This window comes from Barbus barbus (genome assembly GCF_936440315.1).
Source record: "Barbus barbus genome assembly, chromosome: 31".
NCBI classification, from domain to species: domain Eukaryota; kingdom Metazoa; phylum Chordata; class Actinopteri; order Cypriniformes; family Cyprinidae; genus Barbus; species Barbus barbus.
Genome location: NC_136759.1, coordinates 25704690 through 25718489, shown reverse-complemented (window position 1 = coordinate 25718489; position 13800 = coordinate 25704690). Strand labels below are relative to the sequence as shown.

The 13800-nt window shown below is 38.0% G+C and overlaps 1 protein-coding gene across 4 annotated transcripts in view; it reads right to left on the bottom strand.

The window, feature by feature from the left end:
* The window catches only part of tfdp2 (transcription factor Dp-2), a 48702-nt gene that overhangs the window by 24970 nt on the left and 9932 nt on the right, over positions 1-13800 (bottom strand). The window contains exons 2-4 of one of the 4 annotated variants that reach the window (XM_079388221.1): positions 8733-8805; positions 5185-5245; positions 2160-2467 (exon numbers count right to left, since the gene is read on the bottom strand). In XM_079388221.1, the coding sequence (XP_079244347.1) occupies positions 2160-2274 (115 nt within the window). In that variant the 5' untranslated portion in view covers positions 2275-2467; positions 5185-5245; positions 8733-8805. Of the gene's footprint in view, positions 1-1357; positions 1421-1828; positions 1960-2159; positions 2468-5184; positions 5246-8732; positions 8806-13800 lie in introns of those variants that run through there. The other 3 variants (XM_079388223.1, XM_079388222.1, XM_079388224.1) reach the window with 3 other exon arrangements.

Here is a 13800-nt window from a genome sequence, read left to right as displayed (position 1 = left end):
ACCGTTTGATTCGAGTAAAACTTGCGTCATATCATATACACACAGAACTGTAAAGGTATTCCCGGAAACCCGTCAAAATAAAAGTTCGGTTTAACTTGGAAAACACTGCAGCAGAAATATATTAATATTGTTCAGCGGACAGTACATACTGCTACTACTGGGCTACTATTAAAATTATTAAAACTTTATTTATTTTTTTTTGTGAAATTATCACACAACAGTTATTCCATGTTTTAATTTTAATAGTAAACCCCCTTTGTTTGCCAAAATAAATAAACTTTGATTTTCAATAATTTAAAGAAATTAAATTAATGTTTTATGTCTTCATTTGAAAACCAGATACAGAACACAGAATTTCTGAGGAAAAATAAAACATTTCATAAGGCTATTTTAAGAATAAATTTAAATAAACTAAGTTGTTTTATGCATTCAAATAATTAGACATACTACACCAGAATTTAATAACGATAAAACATATGGTGAAAGAAAATAAAACACCCACTTATGAAAGTGGATGAAGATTTTAAATTTCTTGAAGTCTTTAACAACCTAGAAGTGATGATGTGTTTTAAAATGAACACGCACTAATGTAAACATAGCCTAACAGATGTGTAAACTGAAAAGAATTTGAACTTTATTAAAATTATTTATTTATTGTGTTGGATATATTTTGTTCCTTTGTGCAGTGGCTCAGGAGATGAGGCTTTGAGTCTGTATAAATATCAACATTAAAAAATAGTTTTTTGAGATAATGTAATCTTATTAAAACTGATTTCATAAAACTGGTATCGAAAAAAGTATCGTTCAGGAACCGGTATCGAACTCAAGGTATCGGTACCGGTATCGGTATCGAAAATTTTTGAACGATACCCAGCCCTAGTGTTCAGTGGAAGTCAGTCATACAGTTCTCAAAGAACATAAATGATTGTGAGAGCTGTCAGAAAGTCATTTTTAAAATTTCAAACCCAGTTCAAGTATTTCATATTGAAAGGTAAGAAAGTGTCAGAGTAGTTTGAATGAATCCTCACAATCTGCTCCAGATGGTGAGCGTACAGCAGCAGGACTGGCTGCAGTCTGAAGGGTTTTGTGCGAGGCCTCAGCGCAGGAATGCCTCATTGCCACACGCTCTTTACAGCAACAATGAGCAAAGCCACATTAGAATACAGCTGAGCAGCAGTCCGGGACACACACACACAAATATTGAGCTCAATGTGTGCGCTATATCATAAACCACACACACACACACAGCGTGCTCAATGTTACAATGTTAGATAAATGCAAGTGCATAACGGAAGACATCAAAAAGAAAACACTGCTATACATGGGCCAAGACAACAGGAGGAAAAAACACAGTTACTTCCTGGGGCAGCCCAAACAGACTCCAGCGCTCGCTCAACACGACTCGAAACCACATCAGTGCCTGATAAACATCAGAGAGACTCTCACCAACGACCAAACACAACAACACAGCTCAGCTTTGTCAACAAAAACACTACCTTAAACACATATCTGGAACCACATTACACTCTTAAAAATAGAGGTTTGGGCTACATTTCAGCAAACGGTTCTTAAAAAGGAAACTTGTTTTTTTTTCTTATTGTGAAGAATATTTTAATAAAGAATCTATTTGCACACTTTAGAATGTTTAGTGCATTTGAAAGGTTCCACTGATGTTAAAGGTTCTTTGTGGAATCATCCATGCCTTTATTTTTAAGAGTGTGGAAAGCAATAACAAGCTTCTTTAAAAATGAAAAATAAAGACAAGACCTCTTTATAAAACTATTTGAAAAGTTATGAAATTATGCAAAGTTTGTACCTTCCTCTTTACCTGTTTGTTTATGAAGCGGCACGACAAGCACCTCCATACTTCACCTTTAACTATTCCCTTCCTAATAAAAAGTTCAAGTTCTAGTCCCGCACACAGAATGGGGCGTCCGCTTCACCCCTCCCCCTGAACACAGAGCTGTGGAGGAACTTCCACAGGGACCCAGAGCGAGCGCAAGAGAGAGAGAGAGAGAGAGAGAGAGAGAGAGAGTGTGTTCCTCTCAGCATGCCGTCTCGACACACGTGCAGCCTTCCCAGCTGCTCCGACACAATCCCTGAATGCCCACAACAAAGAGAGCGGCAGGACAGAAAAAAAGCAGGGGTGCAGGATTTACCTGAAGAGGAGTGGAGAGCATGTTTCGAAGGCAGGCTGGGACCTGGTGTTCTGCTTTCTCTCTGCGTGTCCCTTTTGTTACCATTCAGTGGAAACTTGAGAGGCTGGCCAGGCATTGCCGAGCGAGCGCAGAGGGAGTCCACCCGGCTCGGACTTTCACCCGTGCAGAGTGGGAAACGCGCTCAATGAGAGTGTGTGTGCGCCTGCTGCAGGACATCCTCTCTCCGCCTGCGCACAGATGCTGGCTTTCCCACAGCTCCTACGGGCCGCTCAGAGAGCAGGCGGGCGATTGCTCTGGCCTGGACTGATCTGAGAGCAGTGGAAAGCCCCAGAGAGCAGGAGAATTGAATAGATGTGTAGCTGCACAATGGAGCGGCCTGAACACATGTTGTCACGCTGAGCTCGCGCCATAAGACCGGCGTGAACAGCAGCACTAGAGGAAAGCACAACTGGACGTGTGCATGAGTTTGGCACCTGAGTAATATTGGAAACTCACAACTGGACGAGTGCCAGTGACAATTAAAAAGTGTTCAATCACACACTGACTTCAAAAGACTGGAGAGACGTTAAACTACTGTAACTGTTGTATTCATCCACTCCTACAAAAACGTTTCTTACATCGGTTTTATTAATGGGCAGCTTAAGCGTACCATATTTTCCAGCAATTAAGTCACACCTGAATATAAAAGTCACACTGGGGCAAAATTGCATTTTTTGAGAGAGGAAAAAAAAAAACAGGGATAAGTCACATATGTTGCATTCATTATTACATTCAGAAATAATATCGGTAAATAAAATGCTTACAAACATTAGAAACACTATAAACATAAAGATGAGAAAAAAACAGCCTATAGCCTATTCTGGAAAATGTAGTACATTGCCGTACATTCACCTCATAGAAAGGACTACTGCAGGTGTATAACTGTCAATGACTTTAATATGACTGAAATAATCATATTATTGGTGCACATGCACACACAGTCACTGTTTTCATGTTTGTTATAATAATATCACAGATGCATCAATGGAACTTAGCAGACGCATTTCATTTCTAAATATTTCTGTTAAACAACCAAATATTTCAGTCTGATTCCAATTTAAAGGTGCATTTAGTGGTGATTTAAAAGGTTTTACCTTGAAGGCTTACTTCAACCAAAAACTAAAATCCCCATGTCCTTTCAAATTCCTAAGACTTCATCTTCAAAACACAAACGTAGATATTTTCGATGAAACCTGAATTGTTTCCGTCCCTCTACTGAAAGCCCAGGTCAAAATAAATGATCCAAAAAGGACAAAGGCTTCGTAAAAATGAATCAAGTAATTTAATCCAAGTCTTATGAAGAGATACAATGTGTGTGTGTGTGTGTGTCTGACCTTGTTTTATATCCAGGTGGGGACTTAGGTGCGTTCACACTTGTAGTTTGGACCAAAAAATAAAACAATACATTTTGTCCTGGTCGGCTTAGCATTCACACTGGCATTTAGTGAATCTAAAGATACTGAACCTAAAGGCATAGTCATGTGCTCACTGATCGGTCGGGTTGAATGACATATTTCATGACAGAACTTACCAAACACCCCAAACAATCCGTGTGTTTGACTTAAAGACCACCTGCAAACTCACGAAAAGCTCGTAAAAGGCACTTTAGCTCCTCGTTGCTCCACGTTTGCCCTCTGCTCATTGTGTTTTGGATACACCGCTCTTTCCATGTTGTCATATCATGTCGCATAGCATCACATCTTGTCATTACATCCTGTTTTTGGCTCGTTTAGAAGCATTTGGTCCATGTTGCGTTCATATTTCATTCGAACTGCACCAGAGTTCGTTTGGAAGTCTTGTTTGGTGCACACCAGGGTTCAGATGGCAGCATTCACACTTACTCAAACGAACCGCACTAACAGAGCAATCGCACCAGATTTTGTTTTAATCGAATCAAACATGACAAGTGTGAACACAACCTTAAACCTGAATACACACTGACTCATGGGGACTCATGTCTCAATTTAGGTCCCCAAGGAGAAACAAGCTTATAAGTCATACAGAATGATTTTTTTTTTTTGAGAATGTAAAATGCATAGTTTCCTGTAACGGGTAGGTTTAGGGTGATAGTATATGTGGTTTGTACAGTATAAAAACCATTACGCCTATGGAGAGTCCCCAAAAGGATAGCAAACCAGACGTGTGTGTGTGTGTTGATAATTGCTAAGATGTAAATAAAACCCTAAATTAAAATGTGTCACCCATCTTAAATGCAGGCAAGGCAGGACAGAATTTATGGAGCAATTTCACTGTTCTATAAATAATTATATGAGCAGCATTCTCAGAGGGTTTCATTCATATGTTGATAGTTCTTGTTGATTATATGATGCAGTGAGCAGTTTAGCACTCATGCAATTCATATTGAAAATATTCAATTTTTTTATGCATTCATTGAAAGGTAAGATGAATCTTGGGACTTTAGGAATCAATATCGGATTGTTTAAATGAAGATTACAATTAATTGGAAAAAGAAAAATCTATATTTCACAGCATTCGTACTGTTAGTACTTGAGGGAAAGTCTCAACGGTTAACTAAACAAGCTTTATTATGGTAACAGGAGCTATCAAACATATTTTAGGAATTACTGTTAATTTTCCGTCATGTTATAATGAAACCTACGACACCAAAAAGGGTCCGAGTCTCAATCAGTCACTTAATGTCTGTGTGTGTGGTGCAATTAGACGCGTAATTATTTCTTGATTGTTTATTGTTCAATGCCCAGACCCCTCCTTTTCACTTTGAAAGCAGCCATTTCAAGACAATGGTAGGTAGTACATTAAAGTTTACTGCCTGCAATTTCTTTTACTGCCAAACTGAAAAATGAAAGCATAAGGAAATATTTACTGCACTCTGAATGAACCTGCACTTGAAGAACCAGCCCAAGATAATTCATTAACTTAGGTCTATTTGTTTCTGAAATTACACTTCACACAAATTTGTCTGCAAATAAATACATATTACAGAGTAACAAAGAGTTATTTTTACCTTTGGAGAGGTTTTGGTTCAGAAAGGCCTTCAGGTCTCCACACAGAGCCGCTGCGCCAATCTGAGTGGAGAAGAAAGTAGGAAAGACTTCAAATTAATGTCATTATATTAGACAGCAAAATGTCAAACCTAGCAATTTATCCTAAAGAAAGACGGCACATTTTTAAGCAAAACAAGAGACACTGTATTAGGATTTTTCCAAATCATAAATCGGGCATCTGCAAATATTTTGCTCATGGTACTGAATTTATACTTTACATCCTTGTATATTATTTATCACTTCTTATTATTACTACTTACAATGCATGCATATCATTTCCCAAATTCAATTAATGACGAAAACAGTCTAAATAAGCTCAACTCATGAGAGATTGAAACGGATTTTAATGACGGTGTCTCTCACGTCCAATTATGATTGTGATGCACTGAATCATGACATAAGTCAAAGTTTACAGATATTCTGTTCAAAATTCTGAATAAAAGTTACACAATAATGCATTACATTAGATAAACCATGTGGCATCTGCAAACAAATAATGTTTGAATGGTTTAACAAATTTCACTTTTCTAACTATTTATTGGACAGGATGAAGTCAGTTCCGACAGGTGTCTAGCAGAGTAACCCTGTGTACTTCATCACAATAGTAATAAACATGACCCATGTTTGACAACCATAATGTGTCAGTACTTTTGTTTTCATTTTGAAAAGCACATTATATCTTTTCTTTTATGATGCGATTTCAAGTTTTCCTTTCTCTTTGGAGTGTCACAAGCTGACTGTGCATAGAGATAAGATCCCTGAAGCTGCAAAGACTGAAGTCTCAAAACCAAAGAGATATTCTTTATCAAAGTTAAGACTTGTCCACACCCCCCTAAAACGTCTCGTTCAAACACGCCCCCACATGTCTACGTCACAATGTGGAAATATTTGCATAATGCAGCCCAAATGTTCACGCAAAGAAAGAAGGTGTGGTTTCAGTAACCGCAGTAGTGTTGATGCAGCCATGTCTATGTGAAAGCAAAAGCACTTTATTTAGCCTTCAGAAAGTAAATGCATTATTTGTTTTCATTTCTTTTATAATTATAATTTTTCTGAAGTGTCGGTACTGAACTGGGAGTCCTACAGGCCTCCGTTTAGTGTATTTAAAACACACGACAGCGCTCTGTTTCTGAACTGATAGTGTGATATCTCACAGCAGCAGCTGCTTCTGCGGTAGGTCACGACATTAGAGAAAAAAATTAAAACTCCAAGCTCCACCATATACTGTAGCATGACTTTATTGACCTGGCTAAAAGCAAAACTGAGAAACGATTTCCTCACCATGTATGTGGCTGTTAAATCACCACTGAAACACTCAGTCAGAGGGCTACATCAAATCCGCAGTGTTAGCCAGTGAAAGACTGCCAAAATCTATAGAATGAAAGGCTTTCAACGGACGAGCAAACAGATGTCGGTGGAGTTTACAGAGACATCTATTCACAGGGGTCGGAGGTCGTGAAGCGTGTCACCATGATTTAATCAACAGGACATCACAGAGGCATTTAAACCAAATGAGAAATGTTAGGCAGAGGCTCCCAGTCAGCAGTAGATAAAAGGGTGTTTATCTAAAAATTCAATGAGTTTCTGGAATATTTTTCTGAAGGTACGCTTAAATCTAAAGGTCTTTGCACACAACGCCCGTCCAAAAATTTCACACGTTAAAAAAAATACGACTTCATGTTGTGTCAATCATGTTTACACATTGCCATAAAAAAATAAAAAAACGGACCAAGTTCGATTTTGTGCGTTTTCACAAGCATTTTGATAGGAAAGCATGACTAATACGAAGAAAAAAAACATTTCGGATTCAGTGTGCAAGGACCTTAAGACCCTGATGAACTGTTACAGCAGCTAACGTCTTCATGTCATTACATTTAGTTTAACAGAAGCAGTTTCTCTTAATAGCAGGACTCTAGACTGTTACCGGTGCGACTAAACTGTGTTAGCGGTCGCGGAGGTGACACTTATTTGACTAAACGATAACACTTTCAGTCGTGCAGGAGAAACATTATGGCAAACGGGCCAAAAGTGGAACGAAACTGCACTACTGGTTTGAAATGCACCACATGGACATACATCAGCTCGGCCCAAGAGACAGCGCGGTGCGATCTTAGAGGAAATGTTTTTACTCGATCGAGCGACTTTAATTAAACAGCGCTGTGAGATCCAGTAAGAAGCGTTTGAGTTCACTGCAGAGTTTTCTGACAAAAACCACCAGGTCATTTAAACTATTTTAAAGGCAGACGAACTAGCACTGTCAGTCTCAACAAACTGACATGAAAAAAAAAATAGAGCTATTTTCAATTCATCACCTATTTTTACAATGTACAGTATTTACTTTAGTAACCCTAAACTGTAACCATGGTGTTGTGGCAGAAATGTGGCATATTCATATGAAATGTTATCAGTAATTGAATTTAATTACAGTATCACTGGTTATTAAGCTATAGTGGGTTTTGTGCATTATTGTTTATACTATACTAAATGTAGGGCTGGCCCCCGTAACAGTCGATGAGAACAGGCTCCTCTCTGATTATGTAATCTATACAAAAGATGCATTTCTCTCTAAAAGGTGTCATCGAGTCAGCATCATCAAATTCATCTTTACAGCCAACACAGAATCAGAAATACTAGTTTATTAATAAAGAATGAAAATACCTCCTTGCTATTTTTCTGATATATTCAAGGTCATTACTTTTGCTGGTCCTTTGCGGCAAACTTGTGCGGAATAGGCTGTATATTAAAGATTCAGTGTATATTTAAGTATTTAAATTAATTAAAGTAACATAAACGAGTCCTAACGCCTGAGTCAGTTCCAATATTTACATTTTACCATATAAAAGACGACTTTTTTTTAAACGGATGTTACTGTTTTTAATAAAAATAAATGTACACTTGCATCTCAACTCAAGCTACTGACAAATGTGCAATTCAAAGAGACAAAACATTATCAATATTTCATTATTATTAATCATTTGGTGTCATCAAATCAGGTGTATGTGTAGAGTTCGGCAGCACCAGTGCCACTGCTGTCAAATGTTAGTCTGGAGCCCTGTAATAGCATTATTATGTTCACAAAATATGTTTTACATCAGTAACAGAGCAGAATTCGGCACCGCAAACACTCTTAAAAATAAAGGTTCTTTATTTGCATCAATGGTTCCACAAAGAACCTTCAACATCTATGGAACCATTTCATTCCACAAAAGGTTCTTTAGATTATTCAAATGTTCTTCACACTAAGAAAAAAAATGGTTCTGTTAAGGTGGTTCTTTGGGGAACCAAAACTGGTTCTTCTATGGCATCGCTGTGAAAACCCTTCTGGAACCTTTATTTTTAAGAGTGAAGCCCCACTTTCAAAAGAGCTCTTTCACTTTTGTTTAGTCAACAGTGGAAACAGTGGTTTTAACATGTTGACACTTGAATCGTAACAGACTTGACAAAGACCCGAAAGTCCCTTTAATTGCATAAGTTGGTGTTGTTGACACATGTTACCAAAAACACTCACCATGTTGGCCATCATACTGAAGATGAAGGGCTCTTTCTGGTCAGATCCCCTCACACTCAGAGCTGCACGGCTCCTGTAGACACACACACACACATGAATGAACACTTATGTGTGCACTGTGGCAAAAACACACATTTAGCCTGTCCTTGTGACAATGATGAGGACTGTTAGAGGAGAGGAAAGCTCTGGATGAGGATGATGGAGATACACTGATGAGCAGAGATGACAAAGACACAGTGAGAGAGGATTCACACAGCAGGTAACCGCCAAACTTTCTCCCCCAGCAGAGAGAGAGAGTGTGTGTGTGTGTGTGTGTGTGTGTGTGTGAGAGAGAGAGTTCAATCTCTTTCTACTCTTCTACTAATCAATGAATCTAATCTGTCTATTACACAAACATAAAACAGCAGACAGAAAACACATACTGTCTGAGTAGACCTACATTTGCTGAGCTTTGTGACCGTTAATAAAGCGTGTTTTATATAGTGTGAATTAAATCTGGACGTACTACATCCACCGTGTTAACATGAGATGTCCGCTGCATCACTTCACTGCCATTCACAACTCGTCTCCCATGGCCTCATGGGATAGTAAAGTGCCCATCAGATGCACTACTTCAGTGGAAGTAGTAGGACATCCAAGTACATTTTATTTTTTATGATGAACTCTACCTATTTCACATACTGTTTTTTTCCTACTGGATCCAGGACATGAAGCACATTTGCTTGGACATTCATAGGTCTCTATGAAATTACTTTATTTTTCTTCCCAAATCCCATTTTCTGGATTCCATTTCAATGGTTTAATTAAATGTAAATAATAATAAAAAAAAATTCTACTCAACTGAATTCCTAAAAATCGAATTATATATTCTTTAATATACATTTATGTATTACTTTATTTCTGCCATACAATAACAATATACTTCCGCAATAAATTCTTCAAGATCAAACAAACGTTTCTTTTGGTTATCCTGAAGACCTCTGAGTTTCTGTGCGTATCTGCAATACTTTTATGAAATGAAATGCCAGTGAAGTGGCTCTCAGAGCAGCTCTGGAGATGAAGTTCATGAGGACTGTCCCCATACAGTAAGAGGCCAGACGCTGAAAACATGAGTAAGTGTCAAATAAGTGCAGTCGCCGCTCTTTCACACAGAGACACACCTCAGTCCTCAAGGGGGTTCATCAAATGGATGCATTATTACTCGATCAGCTGGCTGTAAGCATGTTGATGATTTAACTTCAGGAAGATTCAAACTACTTCTCTTTATCAATACAGATGCAGCATCTTTTGTATCCATCATATTTTCCCACCAACACGACCCCTTAAAAACTCTGTGCTTAAAGAAAGTTCACAGTTTCCCACTCGTAATTACAACATTGTGGTAGCAATAATGTGCATTCAGCTACTAGAGTGCTGAAGAGAGTTACTTGTGTAGTCTTATTGCAAAATACTGCAATGTTACACCAACATACTGGAAGCATAACACTCAAGTTTTTATACAAGGAACTTTATACACTATACAGTGTGTAAATGAAAGCAGTGCAGTTGCCAAAGTAAACCTCTTCAACACTAGCCACAGATTTCGACCCTATTTAGACACAGCATAATATATGACTTGCACAACTGCGACAAATGTTTGCGTAAACACATTGGTGAAAGTAAACCAATATAAGCGAGTGAGCAAAGGTCACGCCACAGATTGTAGGTCAACCGCTGAGAAGGCACTTTGATGTTGTTGTTATCATGCTACATGCACTCAGTGGTCAGCTTTATGCAAAGCAAGCGTGGTTTCCGTGCACAACAATAAATACATCTCATGCGTGTCTCCATGAAGTTGCTTTAAGTCTCGAGTCCAATAAGTATGCTAATGCCGGCGCCCATATGATCTGCGTGTGTCTTTGTGGCCGCTTTGGGAGAGGCGTAGAGCAGACAGCTGGTAAGCCTGGCTGTGGTGGAGGGGGTGAGGCAGCACGGACCATGCAGATCAATAGACGCGGGGGGGGTGGATCTAGCCCTGCCGCCCACCGCCCCAGTCCCACAATAACCCCTACAGCCCCCTGCCTGAGCCACACATAAAGGCCTTTTGTCCCACGGGGGAGCAGCCCGACATAGGAACCAGAGAGGAGCTTCAAAGTGGCTGGAGGTCTCTCCTATTCTGTGTCACATGCCCACCCCCAGCCCGATTTCTCTTCTCCTGGGTGAGGCAGAGGCCACCCACTAATGTAAGGGAACTTGGGTCTCCGTGGCTGGACACATTGCTCTGCTGACATGACACTAAAGAGACGACTTGTTGCGGAGTAAGAGTGGAGCATCCCAGCACAGCGAGCACATAATGACAAAGGATTTTACTTACGCACTGTAAATCAAACCTGTTGTCGTGCTTTGTTACCCGTTTGACGGACAGTCCTTTAAAAAGCCTCTTGAGATCACAGGCGACTTATTGAGGATCTTCCTCAATGGGCTTTATTGACCTGCATTTGTTGAATCTCATGTGCTTGTTCTTAATCACAACAAAAGGTTTATTCGTCTAATTAGTTGCGCTTCCTAAGAAGAGCATCACTAAATACTCATACTTGAGTTCAAATTGTTTCCGAGTATTAAACTTGAGACAAGAATGATGCCACAAATCAAGAGGCTTGTTGAGAAGAGGTGTGGTGTTGCTTTTCTAAGCAATCCAATGCATGCCTGGTTAAGTAAAAACACCCTACACTGTAAAAAAAAAAAAAAAAAAAAAAAAAAAAAAATGTTTTTTCATTACAACAGTAAAATCCTGTAAAAAAACAATGAATTCTGGGTAATATTTGTTGTGTTTGAGAAAGTATCCTTCTGCAGTCCTGTGAAGTAACAGCACTCAGAGGCTGTGTTTAAAATCACACCCTCGTTCACTATTCCCTACTACTACTAATGCTTAGTAATATAGCCCACCTGACAAAGATACTGAACACTAATGAGTAGTGTTGTCAAAAATATCGATATTTCGATAAATATCGATACTGAAATATCTGAACGGTACCAATATTAATTTCCCGAAGTATGGATACACCGATACTAGCCGAGCTGTCACTTTCACTTCTCTCCAAAGGCGCGTGGACAAGCACCACACGTGACCGCACTCGTCTCCTTCGCTCTGGTTAAATAGCAAAAGTGAAAGATGACTGCTCTGGTTGTTAAAGAACACAGCAGGAGCGCTATCTGTAGGGATCTATGATCTCCGCGATGCAGAGAACGCGCACGGAATCCAGTCATAAACACGGAATTTACAGTTTAATGCGGAATGTCACGGAATTTGTCAAAGTTTGGATGAATTAATCAAAAGTAGGTCATTACACTTAAATCAAATCGCGATATGGACTAGTATCTGTAAATATTAAGCTGCAAAAGTGGATTTAAATATGAATCCTGCATGTTCTGCGCGTCTCTGTGTGAATGTGCTGCACGTGCGGTTGTGTTTACTAATGTGGCGCTCGCGGTGATTTCAGCGCCTGCCGTCTCAATGAGGACATAAATACATCTACAATATCTCCAGAACTGATCTGAAAGGCACTTTACGAGCATTTTACCATTTAATTTGAGTAAAACTAGCGTCATATCATACACACACAGGACTTTAGAAGTATTCACGGCAACCCGTCAAAATAAAAGTTCGGTTTAACAGCCTATTAAAGACCGTGTGCCAGAAATAGGCCATATTACTATTATTTAGTAGAATGTACATAATACTACTACTTACTACTACTGCTAATTTTTTTAAAAAGAAATAATCACAAAATATTTTTATTTTAATAGTAAATCCCCTTCATTTGCCAAAAATGTAAATGTTGAATTTTCATTAATTCAAATATAAATGAATTAAAATAGTTTTATGCCTTCATCTGATATCCAGTAAAATGTAAATACACAACACAGAATTTCTGAGGGGGAAAACACATTTCATAAGGCTACTGTAAGAATAAATAAAAATTGTTTGTATGCATTCAAATAATAGACATGCTAAAACCAGAATTTGGTAACAATAAAACATAAGGTGAGAAAAAAATAAAACATTTCATACGGCCCTAAACGTGTCATTTTTGTTACACTTTTAATCAATTAAATGTTAAATTGTATAATTTTCATGATTTTAATGAATTAGGCATGCTTTTAGATTAATAGCATTTAATTTGACCATTAAAAAAAACGGAATCCAGAAAAATTAAAATGGAAAAAATTGAATGTAGAAAAAAATAAAACGGAATTTGGGGAAAAATAAAAGGGATTTCATAGGGCCCTATATCTGGAAATATTTTGGTTATGAAGCAAATGAGAATATCAACAAATAGAACTTTGGATTTTAATTAGTACATGTATTAGTAAACGTTAGTTTCAATTAACATTTAACTAAGATGAATAAAAGATTAATAAATAAATCAACAAATGCAGTACCTCAAGACATTTTTTGTTCATGTAAAATATACCGCATGTTCTCGACTTGTTACATTTATCTTTAAATTAAAAAAAATTACCCCCTTAATATTGTGGCAGTTTTTTTCTCCGTGGTATCGAAAATGGTATCGAATATCGATATTTTTCAAGGTATCTTATCGAAGTTAGAAATTCCAGTATCGTGACAACACTACTAATGAGTGAATTCAGCCAATGATGAACAGCTGCTGTGAACAAGCAGAATCACTGGAGAAAAGAGCAAGAAATGAAACTACAACTGACTTCAGCCACAGCCTTAGATGAAATCAACTGAAATAAAACAGCAGAGGATGATTAAACAGCATCACCAGCTTCACACATAACAGTCTGACTTTATTTCTGTCATATATCTACAAAGATTATTTGAGAATGAATAGACATTTAGATGTTTTATTGAAAACGTTTTGTTTGACCTCATTATGGCGATCAGCATTGGCTTTAGTTGGGCTCTTGAACCTTGACTTTTTAATGATAGATCTTTTTTGGTTGTTTTTTTGACAGTGTTTGTAAAATGTATTTGTTATAGCAGAAAAAAGCCAAAATTTAAGTGTTTTTGTATTATACTCATCATGAAGCAGCCTGCTTCTCTGACCTCAATCAGTCTTTA